General features: G+C 46.9%; 1 protein-coding gene across 2 annotated transcripts in view; it reads right to left on the bottom strand.

Moving 5' to 3' along the window:
• BTBD1 (BTB domain containing 1) overlaps nucleotides 1–16,050 on the bottom strand; it is a 189,972-nt gene that overhangs the window by 74,122 nt on the left and 99,800 nt on the right. For both annotated transcript variants that reach the window (XM_069624985.1, XM_069624986.1), the window contains exon 4: nucleotides 15,456–15,653. In XM_069624985.1, the coding sequence (XP_069481086.1) occupies nucleotides 15,456–15,653 (198 nt within the window). The remainder of the gene's footprint in view (nucleotides 1–15,455; nucleotides 15,654–16,050) is intronic.

Raw genomic sequence — 16,050 nt, forward strand, 5'->3', positions numbered from 1 at the left:
TCTATCCAGATGCGACTCAGGCTAATGCTCATGATTTCAACTAAGTGTGGCACATGCTAACATTCACAATTCCACCCAAGTGTGGGACATGCTGACAATTGCATTCTACGTAGAAGCAATGCAGGCTATTATTCATAATTCCATCTAAGTGGTCTACTCCCCACCCATGCCACAATTACTTGGGAGGTTGATGCTGGTTGACGGCTGGTCCCTGGCTTCTGTATGAACAGAAGCCAAGGACCAGCCTGGCCATTGTCAGAGCCGCCATTTGCCTTGGGGCCCTTAGCCGCAGAGGGCTGCCCAGGGTGGATGGGTTTTGAGTAACTGTCTGACCAATCAGGATTACACCGAACACGGTGGGGGCAAGGAGCCCATCAGGATCGCAGGGCGGATTGGGAGGCAGTGGGAGGGAGGGAGGGAGAGCTAAGTGGAGCTGCGGGGAGGCAAGCGGGTGCGGGTCTCGGACAAGGGCCTAAAAAATGCCCAACCAAGCCCTGGGGGGTCTTGGCTGCATTTCCCACTGACTTGGTGCTCGATGGTGTAGCCACAGGAGTAGCGGTTACAGAGTCCCGATAAGTGATGCTGCGCCCTGGGGACGGGGGGGGGGCAGTGCAGGGAGGATCCCCTGGTTTACACAACCACATGCCAGTGGTATGACAGTGGCATGTCACTAGGAGAATATATTGGACTCTCCAAAGGACCCTTGTATTATGAATTAAGTCATTTGAACATGTAAAACCACCCCCCCCCCTCCTCATTTTAATGAATCCCAATCGGATCTTTACTGTTTAGCAGGCTTGAGATGAGAAGAAACTCAAGAACAATGATAGGAAAGTATGCATGAGATGCCATGATAAAAAATTCGCTAACTTCATAAATGGCATCCACGGGCCGATGGTACAAGAAAATTGAGAGCCTGAAACTCTGTCACAGCAGCCCTGCCCCCGAACATGCAGTCTGTTACTTCAAGATGACACCTAGTCTCCATATGGGCTTAGACAGCGGCACCATGTAGGGGGGTGAGGACTTGGTGAGAATGCGCCAACGTTGACCAATCCCCTAATACACAACAAAACTACACAAACCTAACAGTCAAGGAAGGACATTCGCCCGAAGGTAGGGCCAAACCCCAACAAAAGGCACTACTATTGTCAGGAGAGTGTGAAGGCGTTTTGGCAAGAGTGGTGGAGCCTTGCAGGTGGGTGTTGAAGCTAAGTGAACGATGCCAGAGAAGTGGAGGTAGAGCTGGAGGGAAGGGGGGAGCGGGCAAAAGAGCCTAGAGAGAAGGAAGGGAAAAGTGAGTGATCATCAAGGACGTGAGATGGAGGAGGTAAGAACGTAGAGGGGCAGACTGAGAAGGAGAAAGGTCAGGACCTGAGTAGAGTTACAAGTGGGAAAGTACCAAAGAGAAGAACAAAGAAGGATGTCAAGCAAAACTAAGGTGGAAGGCAATTGACAGGGATGAGCATGGTAGACATGGATGAACTAGGATTAGTGGGTGTAGGAGGAGGTGAGCTAAGGAGGGTGGGTAGGTGGAGATAAACAGAGGTGAGGTAGGATGGGTGTGTACAGGGGTGATGTAGAGAAGTCTGTGTGGGGGGAAGTATGTGAATGATCTAGAATGAGTGGGGGTAGGCATATGTGAGAAGGTGGGTGAGTAATTGGAGATAGCAACAGTGAGGTAGTGTGGGTATGGTAGGTGGGAGGAGAGGGGTGAGGCAGGGAACGTTTGGGTAGAGGTGGGAATGGGTGGTGTGGAGTGAGATGGGAGCAGTGGGTGGATTGAAAGTGGTATGGCACAGAGGGGTGATTAAGTGTAAGTGGGGTGATACGGGAGTGGTGTAAATTAGTGGACAGATGCAGGGGTAAAGTAGTCATTGTGGGCAAAGTGAGGGAATCTGTTCATGTGAAGGCTAAAATATAGGAGGAAATTGGTTGTTTGTGTGTTGGAATGGAGTGTTGACCGCCAATGTATTTCTTGTGAGGACCTTTGTATGTGGTCAGCGGTACTGCATCCTTTTTTGTCCATGTTATCAATCTCTTGTTACGGCAGAAAGTGTGCAGTTCTACTGATGCCCAACATATGGAGCCTTAGGAAATCACACCAGCTCTCATCAGGGAAATTAGATTTTCCTGATTAAACTGTGAAAAGTGGCGTGCCATTGACAGAGTCGTCGTATAGCTGCCAGTTTTCCTGTTCTTGTATTAGTGATTCAAGAATTAAAGACTCAGCATATAACGCACACTGGGCTCTCTGCTCGTTGCATCCGTCACAACACTCACCCCAACAGTAAATTGTCTGCAAACCACATGGCAGCTATGCTGGGCTCTGGCTGCTGGATGTGAAGCTTTGGCTGTCGTTTCAACAGAGGACGACGTCCGGTTTCACTAAATGCTTCACATAGCTTGTTCAATCATTCAGTCCACTCCCTTCTTTGATGAGAAATAACTTGGACCTTCCCCCGCACCTAATCTCTTTGAGGGGGAAGCATCCAAGCTCATGATGGCACAACCCAGCCCAAACTGCTGCCAGGCCCCAGTACTCCGACTTCATGTGGTATGATGGTTCGATGCGTTATTTTCAAACATGACAGGCTGCATGCAAAAAAGATTTGCTGCGGCCTTCAATATTCTAAAATAGCACGATTTCGGGAGGTTTTACCCCCCGGTTCCCCCACTCCACCAATCCCTCCCACCCCTGCCTGCCTTCTCCCAAGTTGCAATGTCCAATAAACAGGGGTGGGCGGCTTTTATCACCCACAGGGCCGGTCTCTTCCCCTGAGCATGCAGTCCTTTCAACCCCTCACCTAAACACAAGCACTTACTCGCTCACTGTCTGCGTCCCTCATGCAGACGTCAAAATACAGACACCCATCTTCCCCTTCACCTACACATTTTCGCACACGCACACACACACACACACACGCACGCACGCACACACGCACACACGCACGCACACGCACGCGCGTCCCCTCAGCCTCTGTGTGCACTCATCACTTTAGAGAGACCTCAGAGCAGTCTTTCTAAAGAGACTTTATTTTCAGTAAAGCCAAAAAGGGATTTTCATTGAATACAAGTGTGAATCAATCAAGTGAATTTGTCCCTTCTGCCCAAAGAGCGGGTGGTGAGGGGAGGGGGTGGACGACTATCTGTGTGGCATGGGGTAGAGCCAAAGGGGGGGACAAGGGATACTGTTCCCGTCAGAACTCTCTAGAGACATACAACTTATGGCTGGTGTGCTCTACAACATCAGAGACCATCATGACTGGGACTGGGATGAAGAAACTCTGAAAAGAACGCAATCTCTCTAAGAAAGAGAAAGAGGCAGTGTCAGCACAATCCGACAAAACCGCGAGAAAAAGAAAATTATCAGGACGCTAGAGTTATGGAGTCAGCCTGACACAAGAAATCTTAAGCAGGGCACCTGGGAGAGAAACAGATGCCCCGAGCCAGTGTCAGACGAGAATCGGGAACCCGAAAGAGAGGTCAGGACGCTAGACCTATGGAGTCAACCCGACATGAAAACCCCTAAACAGGGAAACTGAAAGAGAAACACTGGAAAAGCTGAACCACAGCAGTAGCCAGACCTGAGAAACCTGAGAAAGGGGACCGGAGGAAAAGAGCACAAGACGCCACAGGTAAAGCACCAACACACACGGAGAAGACAGAGGCAGGAGTACGAATGGAGATGGTGGCACCATCCATGGAAATCATGTGGTGGACCGAGGTCCCTCTAACATCGCCGATACCACTGTGCAAGAAAGGACACAGCGAGTCCACATCCTTGTCAATAGACAAAGGTATCGAAGACAGGAAAAAAACCAAAAGAAGCATAGCACTGAAGGGTACATTACGACTGCTGGTTACCTAAGAAGAGGTCTAAAAGGAAAAAGGCACCCGGAAATGCTTCCCCTTCAAAATAGGATTTAATGGGTTGCCAAGAAAGGACCAAAATATTAAGCAAATAACTAGTCTCTAAAGTATGAGAAAAAGTCTCCCTTTGAGGAAAAGAGCTATAAGAGAAAAGGATAACAGAGGAAAGATGTATGGTCCATATTACCCTGGGAAAGGGGGAGTCACAGAAGTCAATCCATACAAGGTTGCAAGAATATTTAAAAAAAAAGAAGAAAAAAAAAACAACGAGTAGGATGAATCCCAGTTTGAAGAAAGCAGGCCAAGGAATATCATTAAAAAACACCCAGATCAAAGCAAATATAACCAAGATTGGCCATGAGAGAAAGGATATTCTGAAAAAAGAAACCAGAAGAGGTTATCAAAGAGAAGGGAACACTACAATCCACTCATGAAGAGTTATCAAGACTGTTACTAGAGACATCCCTAGACTTTAATAATTCCTATTAAGGAATCTTAAAAACTGATGCTTGAAGAGATAGGCTTTCAAATCAATGGTGATGATCCACTTGGGGTGATGGAAAATACATTTTTTAAAAATCCTCAATTTGGGATTACAATGCGAATGTCTCATATTTGGGGAATTTCTAAAGATTTGGCCTATATGTGAGACAAGGATTACCGGTGGCTGTTCCCTGCCTGTACCTTACTAAACTATTTAATATCAGGGTGAGAAGGTTTATATTGTCCCTATGACCTGAATTGCTCCCTACACTTTCCCGCACAGGTACGTGGACGGGAATTCCATATGATCTTAGATCCTGTAGGCTTTGCAATCAAGCTAGTACTTCATGACAACCAGTCATAATAGCTACTATACAATATCTTCAAAGATTAGGATTGAATGACAAGGATAATGAAATCCAACATTTTTAAAAATGTATTTGTTCTTTACTGTATTCCTCATTTTATGTACAATATTTGATACTATGACAGATTGTTTAAAAAGAAATAGGTCTATGTATCATAATATGTTTTGGAATATTGTTACATTATACAACATGTTCAAATTGTATTTTAAATGTTAAAAATTGAAAGGTTGAGTCATCAGCCAAACAAAAATAAAATTAAAAAAATAAATAAAAACACAAGCTGTTGAAGTCCCTAGACACTTACTCACCTCGTGCCCAAAATTAGCTGCTCTAATGGTCTATGATGATTTTTTTTTCTCCTCAGGTAAACATTGTGGTTTATTGAGCCCTGCATACAGTCCACTGGCAGCCTCCTTCACCCATATCCACTTCAACCTCACACCTTCATATGAATATCTATTGCAACTGAACACCATCATTGAGATCGATGTTGCTTATATATTACATATACAAGTACTATGCCTCCTCATCACAGTTCTGAATTCCCTTCCGCCTGCTCAACTATGTAGCAAGTGCCTCTGACTGTTGGCGAACTGCTTGGTCACTAACAGGATTATGGGTGTTTGGTCCGTTGCTTTATTCCCAGGCCAGGGTAAGGGTTTAAAATTCTGTATGTCATTAAAAGGGATAGTGTGGTTGCCCGTTTCCCTGACATGAGCTCGACTCAAAAAGTACTGTGACGAGGAAGAGGGAGTATGCGGTAATGGTTATTCAATATCATCCCGAAAGACTTCTTTTTGGGGGTGTGGTGCAATAACGTAAGAAACGATAATGAATAAATTTTCAGAAACAATAGCCATTTAATGTTCGTTCATTAGAAGAAATAACGTCGGCATAGAAGGAGTGGTATTTCGGGGCTGCCCTACGCACAGACACAATGGAAAATGCAAATATAATGTAAGTAACTCTTTAGATGAGTTTATACCGCAATTTAATTACTATACAGTAACTGTGAAGACGGGTTAAGTTGTACTTGTTCGTTCAATGTGGCATATTGTTTTGTACCGCGCACTATCTTGAGGAGAACCATCTCCTTTTACGGAAGCACCTCAAAACCTTACTCTTTGCTTCTGCTTTCTCTCTCCCTCTCCCCTGCTACAACTGGTCCACTGTCTGCGACCTCAGTCCTGGGCCCTTCCACTCTCCACCTGCACTGCCTCCCTGTCAACCCCTGCACTGGGGGACTGTCTCAGTATCCTACAGCCCCCTCTTCCCAGCACTTGTTCTGCACTTACCTTGCACTCGCCACCAGCTGGCCCTATGTATTTATTATTTTATGCTACTTACCTTGTACTCCACTTCCCCCCTCCCCTTCCCCTTGCACTTTTACCTTCCCCCTACCCCTGCACTTGCGCGATCTGAATGACACCTGGCCTAGTAGGATCGTTGTCTGTCTTCTCCTTGTTCCCCCCCCTCCCTGCCTCGCCACGCCTTGAAACACTTGTGTATAGGCGCGTTGCAAATGCCATATTATATCATATCAGTGACGAAGTGGTCCACTGGCGCTCAGGCGGCTGTGAAAAAGGCGGAGGAGAGGGGGTGGGTTACTGGAAATGACGTATAATACCCAGTTGCACTGTCCTAGCTATAAAATAATTTCCCGACCTAATATATAAAAAGAATAATTTTGATAAAGATCTGATGCTGAGACTAATTTCATTTTTTATGTTTTTAAAATAGGTACATCACTCATTACTGTGTGTGTCACGAGTACCAGACACCGGCGGATGGGTTTTTTAACCGCCAGTTGCTTCTCCGCGTGAACAACGATACCACCCTGACCATTTTATGGGACGATCGCCAAGTACAAGTATGCCCTTACGCGGTACTAATGGCTAGATGCAACATACATACCGTTGTGGTGGCCTAGTGCCTCGTTGTTGGAACAGCCATGCGATTATCAGTGCGACCGAAGAGCTTATTTTATCGTAAACCAACACCCTGTGTACTGCACACGAACATCGCTTGCCTCAAGACGAACTATTTTGGATCGAGAGCAAAGAAAAATGCAAATCGCTGAATATTCTCTAAACATTTGATGTCCAATAAATGTACAATCTTGCAGTTTGCTTTTAAACCAGAGCTTCATATTCCGAATTGTGGCGCTGTATTGTGAGATGATCTAACACCCTGTGTACAGCAAAGGAACATCGCGTGCCTCAAAACGAACTTTTTTGAACGTGAGCAAATAAAAATGAAAATCGCTGAATATTCTCTAAACATTTGATGTCAAATAAATGTACTTTACCAAATTTACAATCTTGCCGTTTGATTTAAAAGTACAGTTTCATATTCCGAATTGTGGCGCGCTGTGTTGTGAGCTGATCTGTGTTGATTTCCGGGTTCTGTGTGGAGTCGCGTAGAAGACGCCTGGGCGCGTTTGCCTACGCAGCACAGTCACGTCACGGATAGAGGCGGGGAATATGAATGTTTTGATAAAGTCTGTTTCAGGGGCGGGGGATTTGATTTAGTGCCGCAAAAGCAGGTGAGCCAGGTCGATGGGGGGAAATGATAGGATTATCAGAAAATGGCGGCTGATTTCGAGTGCGTTAATGGACGAAAAGTCGGGTAAGGTCCATAGGAAAGTTTTCTACGATCTACCGATTTATGCTTAAAAACACATGGCCGAACCGTAGGGACAATAAAAAAAAAGTCCCGGAACTCTCCTTTAACTACACAGCTAATGAAGGAGCACATACATTATTTGCATTGGATCTTGAGAGAGTATTTGACACTAGCCAGATAAACAGTCACAGCTTGGCTGCTAATTGGGGATCATATGTCAGACTACCATCAGGCAAGGAAGGCCATGAAGTTGGGTAACTTGATAACCAGTTGAAATTAAATACTTATGTTTGAATTGCAACCTTAAGGAGCTAAGAGCCACAGAGCTTGGGTTGTGTACAATCGCAAAATTGCACCTACCTTAAATGCAATGATATGGGGGTTTTCCTTAAATGTTGTGTTATACGGGGCTCTTTTTTTTATAACATTATGTTTTATCAACATAGCGAAAAGGAAACAAATACGAATTGAGCATTCCCACCGCCCAACAGTGGGCTAACTAACTTTCACCGCGATACCCCTGCCCCCGTCACTCCCGTCCCCCCCACCCGCCACAACCTAATGTTCCAGTGTTCTTTCAGTTAATTCAAGTTTGAAACCCACAGACGCTCATCGACAAAGATATCCAAGCTGTAATAATACCCATACGTTCTACCTGTTTGACTACTCATTCATATCATTAACCCCAACAGTTCTGAATAATATTAGTGTCTAACATTGTTCACACAGTTACACTTCCGCTGTCCACTCGGCAGCGTCGGCCAGGTGACCAACCTGGTGATGTGGAGATTGAGGAATCGATTTGGGAGTTAGGGCCCCCAGATGTCCGGGGGATGAGCATGAAGAGGCAACGTTTTGATGAACTCAGTCTCCACGACCTGGCAGTAAAGCACATCTCTTTGCCAACCTGTAACAGGAGGAGGAGGAGGACCTTGGCCCCAGGCCATAGCCACCCTTCTGCGTGCCAGGATTAATAGGATGCTGGCTAGTTTCCTCACTGCCGGTGGAGGACGTCTAGTCAATCCGAGCAGTGCAACTGTGGGGATAGGTGCCAACTCTACTCCGATTATCGCCTCGCTTTCTTGGGTGACTCGAGACCGAAATTCGGACAGACTCGGACAGCTCCAGGCAAGGTGGAGGAAGTCTGCAGCCGGCTCCCCACACCTATCGCACTTCGCCGCAGCGTCTCTTCTGTGTCTGCACTTTTTGGCTGGGGTGTAATAGGTTTGATGTAGGTAATGAAAGTGGATGAGTTTGAGCCGAGAGTTCAAAGCAACTTTCTGAGTTTGCTTGAGAATATATGCCTAGTCTTCTTCAGGAATGGGAGTTTGCAGTGTGTGTGGTGTGTGGTGTGTGTGCGTGTGTGTTTTCTAGTTTTGTGTCTGTTCGAATGGATTTATATAACGTTGAAACTAGCCTGCCTTCCTCCTGTGCCCGTATTATGTCATGTAATAGTGGCCATGTTGGGGGTTGTCGTGGAAAGGAGGGTAATAATGCTTGGATAGCGTGGTGCAGTCTTAAATATAGAAATATATCTAGAGAAGGAGCGCCGCCCCTCTTCTGGGCCTGTTGGAGTGACAAATGTTTCATCAACAAAAAGATCACTGAACGATTGTATTTGCATTTTGTCTGCCCATTGGAGGAACACTTTCTTGTTCGTAAGGGGAATACCTGGAATGAACCTAATGGGTAGTAGTGGAGAATATCTAATAGATACTCCATATTTCTGGGCGATTTTTTTCCAAATAGCGTATGTGATCAGCATTACGTTAAGTGTGGAGTAGGGAACCGATTGCTGACTAATAACCGCCCGTAATAAATTGGGTGACGCTAGGGCTCGCTCCATCTGGACGTGGGGTCCGATGAGTTGAGTAGAGTACCAGTGGCTTAGGAAGTGTGCCTGTGCGGCCCAGTAATAGCATTCCAGGTCGGGAGTGCAAGTCCGCCCATCGTGGTTGGTAATATAAGCATCGAGTAAGCCACCTTTGCGGGCTTACCGGCCCAGATCAACTCTAGGATGAGACTCTTCATCTTCTCTAGGAAACGCTGAGGAAGCAGAAGTGGTATATTTGTGAATAAGTAGAGGAGTTTTGGTAAGACCACAATCTTAGCCAGTGACGCCCTGCCCCAGAGCGTTAGTGGAAGTGACCTCCATCTGGTCACCTTTTCCTGAAGTGATGTTAATGTGGACTCGTAATTATCCTGGAAAACATCTCAGTGACTCGGGGACAGGAGGATCCCGAGATAGCGCCCATGAGCGCGTTCCCATTTGAAGTTAAAGTCGTCTGTAAATTTGCTGGTACAAGACGTTAGGGGAAAAATTACCGACTTGGAATGATTAATTTTCAGGCCTGAAACCATACTAAATTTGATTATCTCGTGCATTATAGGATTTAGGTTCGCATTGGGATGTTGTATAAATAGCACTACATCGTCATCGTAGAGAGTGAGATGACCATTTTATGAGGGCCCATGGTGAGTGCTCTATGAAGGTGTCGGGTACGCAAGCCGGAGGCCAATGGTTCTATAACGAGCGCAAATAGCGCGGATAATGGGCACCCTTGTCTGGTCCCGCTTTGGATGTGTACAGGCGCCGACTTTGATGAGCCTAGGACTATGGTTGATTGGGGTTTATTGTACAATAGAGAGACTAGTTTTACAAATTGGTTCCCAAGGCCATGTTGCCCGAGTACCACAAACATGAAGGGCCATTCAACGGAGTCGAAGGCCTTCTCTGCGTCCAAAAGGACTGCGGCTGCCCGTTGTGCGGGATCTATTGCTGCTATAGCTCCGAACATTCTCCTGATGCCGAATGATGTGCTGCGCCCGGGCACAAAGCCAGCCTGGTCCGCGAGCACCAATGCCGGCATCAGGGGAATTAATCCGTTGGCTAGAATTTTGGCCAGAATTTTATTGTCAAGGTGTATTAGGGAAATCGGTCTGTAGAAGCCACATTCATCGGGCGGTCTATCTTTTTTATGCAGAAGGATTACATTTGCTTCCCTCAGGGTCTGTGGGAGAATGCCTACCTCCGCTGCTTCCTCGTAAACTTTCAATAGGAGGGGGGGGCGACTAATGGGCCGAATGCTTTGTAAAATTCCCTGGTTAAGCCATCAGGGCCCGGGGCTTTAGTGTTAGGCAAGCTCTATCGGTACTAGGATTTCTTCCTGCGTGATGGGGAGTTTTAGTGGTTCGCATGGTTCTTGTTCTACCAGTATAGCTCTGTATCTGCTAGATAGGTGTGGAGATGTTCAGGACCGTCTGGATAGTGTGAGCTGTACAGGTTTTGATAGAAGGAGCGGAAGGCGTCGATTATTTCTGGTTCTGTGTGGACTAGTGTCTCCTGTGGCATACAGATTCTCTCCACCAAGGTAGGTCTTCTATCAGCAGCAATTAAACGGGCTAAGAGCACTCCAGGACGCTGTCCCTCACCGTAATGGCGTATCTGGTAACCGGGATGTAAGAATTTCAGCTTGCGCTCTGCCACTGCTCTGAATTTAAGTAATTCTTCTTTAAGTTCCGCTTGGGTGTGTTTGGAGAAAGTGTCCGTGTACTGTTGCTCTAGGGCCTTCAGGCGTTCCTCACTCGTCGCTAACTGACGCTGTATCGTCTTTAGGATTCCGTTTTCCATAGCGATACACACACCTCTTATATAACACTTCAATGTTTCCCACAACGCCCCCGCCGAGGGGACTGAGTTTTGGTTGATGTTTAAAAAGCTTGTGATCTCCTTGCGGAGCTCGGCAGCAAAAACTGGGTCTGTTAGTGCCCCTGGTTTAAAGCACCGATGTGGTGTCGAAGATTTTGCAGAGGGGAGGTTGCATTCGAGAGTTACTGTAGCGTGGTCTGAAAATGTCTTAGGAAGAATCTGGCAGTAACCCCATTGGAACGCACTTTGCATAGAGATAAGCAGATAGTCTATACGTGAGCTGGAATGGTGAACCTCAGAGTAGAATGTATACTTGCGTTTCTCCCAGTTCCCATGCCTCCAGATGTCGACTAGATTATATGCTTTGCAGATCTCTTGCACTTGGCGGCTTGCTTTGGAGGTCAGTACGGAGTTGACCTGAGATTTGTCTTTTTGCGGGTCGAGATGGGTGTTGAGATCGCCGCCCCAGATAATAGTGGACTGTCCGATCTGTGTGAATCATGTGAGGACACAATCGAAGTTGTTCGCTCCATCTGTGTTGGGGCCATATGAGTTTATGAACGTTAACATCTTCCCCGGAAATGACACCCTGCACCAGAAGGCCTCGGCCATCACCGTCTTTTTCCACTTTTTTCATGCGGAAGCCAACTTTAGAGTTAATGAGGATGGCCACTCCTCTAGCACACGAAGAGTAAGAGGAGAAGCAACGATGGCAACCCCAGTTTTGGGCCCAGATGTGTTCTTTTTGCGGGGTAAGGTGTGTTTCCTGCACCATCGCCACATCTACTTTGTGGCGTTTGAGGCACTGTAGGATCTTCCTTGTTTTTGTGGGAATGTTACCTCCCTTAATGTTCTATGTTGCTACGTTGAATCAGGCAGATGAGATCCATGTTCGCAATACATGGGCAGAGAGTAGCCCCGAGGTGATCTGCAGTAGCGCAGCAGTCCATCTGTGGGAATGATTGAGTCTGTTGGGTCGGGAATAGCCTGCAGCGGGGTGTGGAAGGACCGGGTCGAGGTCGGCCGGTGCATAACTATACCAACCTCAACAAACAGTGCCTTACACGGACAACCCCCAACTGGTCCGTTCAGTCTCCCCCCCTGGAGTGAAAATGTTACTGCAGCGCGTGGGGCGCTAGTGAACTCCCAAGAAAAGGTGCTCCTTTTAAATTGTTAAATCCTGATCCTCGGAGACAGGTGCCATGTCATGTCTTGCATCACATCTGCCATTCATGGTGCATTTCTTTCAGTCCGCTCCCTCCGAGAGACTGTCCGGCTGTTTCAGATTTTGCATCTTCGCTCATCTAGGAATTGGGTGGCCTCCTCAGTTGAGTTGAAGAAGTGGACCCTCGAACTGGACAGAGTTTTGTGGGGAAGAGCATTAAATAAGGGATTTGGTTCTCCCGCAGCTGTCGTTTGACAGCCGTAAAGGATCTTATTTGAGCTTGGACTGCTGGGGATAAGTCAGGGAAGAATTGTATTGTGTCTCCGTTGTATTGCAGGTTCCCTTTCTCCCTTGCCAGCCTTAGGATAGTATCTCGGTCTGTGTAGCTTAACAGTTTGGCGATAATCGGGCGCAGGGGCGCCCCAGGGATCGGTTTGGTGCTGAGAATCCTGTGAGCCCTTTCAATGGTCGATTAGATGAGCGAGAGCTGTGTCGCCACATAGGTCTCTGCACAGTTTTTCCACATAGTCTTCCACTCTGTTAGGAGTTGCTTGTTTCTGTATCCCAATCACTCTGATATTGTTTCGGCGAGAGCGCCCCTCCAAGTCCTCGTTCTTGGCCATGACTGTTTTCATCTGTCTTTCGAGGGAGGATACTCTTGCCGTTAATGAGACTGCACCGTCGTCTAGGTCCGAGATCCTTTGTTCGACGTTATGCAATCTGTCTTTATGTTTGTCCAGGCGATGCTGGAGAAGGTCTACCTTTAGATGAGAGTGTGTCGATTTTACTGTCCAGACTCCCTATCCCTGACTTAAGTTCCAGAAGGATCTCGCGGATATCAACTTGCCGCTGGTGTTCATCCTCCGACTCGCCGTGGTCACGCGGGGAACCTGGGCCATTGTCCCGTCTTGGGGTTTTTGACGCTGTGCCAGCGTCAAAGTAGTTTTCGCTGCGATTTGTCCCGTTTGCCCATCTTGGCACTAGTTCCGGAGATGCTCAGCACCGCCTTCAGGAATGGAACGCTTGGGTCGGACTTGTCTCGCTCTGGCAGGAGGAAGAGGTGTCTAGAGTTTGCCTTGCTCAAAGTGTTTGCTTGTTTTCCTGGTGACAGCTTGCGAGACCGTTCTGCAAGATGGGCCTGGAATTAGCGCTAGTGTTGCGGGTGAGAGGTGGGGGGGGCGGGAATGGGGCCGACTCCACAATGCAGCCCTGTGCCAATTTCGGCGCCGAGAGGTCCCAGTTAGGCGGGCGCAGGTACTTGCTTCCCAGGTGGAGGGGGAGTCACTACCCGATGCGCCTGAAGTCGGGCACAGCTGAATTGGACCAGGATGGTGCTGCTGAACTGAGCAAAAAGATCCACGGGAGTGGAGGGGGACGCTTACGCCTGCCTTCCCCCCCGCGGGTCCCCCTCGCTCTCACAAGTCTCCCCTGCGCACCCCCGTGTGCGCGTACAATATCACTTGGGGGCCCCCACCACACTCCCTCACCTCTGGCGAGCAGCCCTCGCCCGGGTCTGCTGTTTGCGGCGCCGGCCGACTCCTCCTGTCACGCGGCTCCTCTGTCACGGCACTCCAGTGTCTCCCCACGCCGTTTCGGAGGCCGCCACTGTCTTCGCCTCCTGCTGGCCTTCGGATTCGTGCACCCGCACCCACACACCGGCGAGCGGGCACAGTAAGCCGCGGTTTCCCCCAAGGGGCGGGGTTGGGCACCAGTCTCCGCGGTCCTGTTCTGGCGCCGGCCACCGCCGCCGGGCTCAAAGGAATCGCGGGGTAGTTTCTTGGCAATTTTAGGCGCAACCCGCACGCGTGGCCCTGGAGGGACCGCGTCTGAGGCACACACGCGATGATTTGGGATTGCACAGATTAATCAGGATTTGTGAGGAGCTCACAGAGGAGCCGCCATCTTGGGTGGTCCTCTAGCGCCCTCTATTCTCTGACGATTTTAACATTGAAATGTATTACCAAAAATGGTATATGGCAGGTATGCAAATTAACTTCTTGTTAATGGCGTGTTATTGTGATGTTCCTTTCTTTTTCTTTTTATAGCACTTTTATACTAATATCACGAGTTTGGTTTTAAACAAGGTTATTGAGGGCGTTTTTGATGTTCTATGTTTTATAACGAATATGTGGTAGTTTTTATAATGTATTTTGTTCTAAAATGTATACATTTTTTGATAGGTTTCTGTTTTATAAAGTTATTTAAGTTTATTGAACCAAAACACAAATAAATTACTAGAAGTATCCTCAGGAGAAGGGAGTCATTATCTTCTTATAAGTTTATTTATATAGTGGTAGGGTTAGATAGGGTCGTTTTTGGATAGCGAACTGTGTTCCTTTTGGATGTTCACGACGGACATGCTCCTTAGTTAGAAAATAGGCAGGGAATCACCCACAGAGAAGGGAAAGCTAGGCCTTTTACCGGCCACAATGGACAAACATTAACGAGAAAGCACCACCATGGTGCGCTCCCCAAATACCATAGGCAATGCTTCCTGTGCAGAGCATAGGTCTACTTTGCCAGATTTGGGGGCCTCAGTCCATGAGGCTACTGACTGGTCAGGAAGCAACAATCACTGCATCACCTAGAACGTGAAAGCCAACTTAAGAATTTTTAAGCAACTCAACTTCTCATGGTCTCAAATATTGTTAAACGATTGATATGGTGAAAGAAGATACGAAATAATCAGTGAGATGACAAAAGAATGCTCTCGTGGTGTCTGCCAAACAGATATTCAGATTTCAGCACTCGTTCACCCTTTTCCAATTAGCATGGACTCGGCCATAAGCTGGTGCCCCCCCCCCCCCCCCCCGAAAAAAAAAAAGAAAAATGTTAAGGGTTAACGTGGAGGGTGACACAAGACGTTGTCCAAAAAAATAGACTTTAGGACCCATTGTGGAAGGCTCCTTAATACAAAAATGCCTGCACAAAAGGTAACGCCCTTTATGTTGACCTTTCATTCCTGGATGTTACAATAATTGCAAGGGCTATAAAATCAATGTCATTTGGCTGGAATGTAACATCAAAACAAATAGTGTATTGTTTGTTGTAATGCACCAACTATACAAAAAGAGATTCACTGCATTTTCACAGAGCATGCATCAGGTAGTAGTATCATTTACACAAGTGTCAAGTGTCATGTTGCAATAGCACAACGGAATAGAAATGTTTTCTTTGCAGAGCTAATCCACAGGTAGTTCTTGCTACAGTTGGAGGGGAACTAAGATGCATTTGTTATCAATTTGCATGTTAAGGGAAATTCAAGAAATACATGATTTGGCAACCAACCTACCTGCAGCAAACTCTTCAATCGACATTAGCGGGAAGCGGATTAAGTTAACGGCTTTGCCAAGCACCTTCTGTTTGTTGTCAACCGTTACCACAAGTTGCTGTCTTTGACACTCTGCTTCAGCCCAACGAACAACCGCTCCAAAGAGACGACTTTCTCTAATGCTAAGTGTATCTCTCTCCAGCACGGCACAGAGTGTGTCTGAAAGTAGCAGAAGGAAAACTGGTCACCAATGGCATACATGTGCTGCTTTTCTCCTCACAAAGATGCTCCTTCCATAATATACATAAACAGACGTGACCAGAAGTCCAAAACAGTGCATTCAATCATCCTACAGCAAAAATAAGGAGGAAAACTAGACAATAATGGCTCCCTGATTAAATGTAAAGTCCCCACACAAAAAGTATGTAAAGCCAAGTGCATGTTCTTTAAAGGGACAGATCGCTAAAGATGTTGACAGACCTAACAAACTATTCAGTATTATGGTCTCTTAAATCCTCAATGCTCCGAATCCTGTTATTCCACTCCTGGAATTAGCTAATGACATCAATAAAAATTGCTGCTCTTCAGGATATTAGCGCAAGCAAAATCCATTCTC

Source organism: Ambystoma mexicanum, chromosome 11 (assembly GCF_040938575.1).
Source record: "Ambystoma mexicanum isolate Mex_15411 chromosome 11, UKY_AmexF1_1, whole genome shotgun sequence".
Classification (NCBI taxonomy): domain Eukaryota; kingdom Metazoa; phylum Chordata; class Amphibia; order Caudata; family Ambystomatidae; genus Ambystoma; species Ambystoma mexicanum.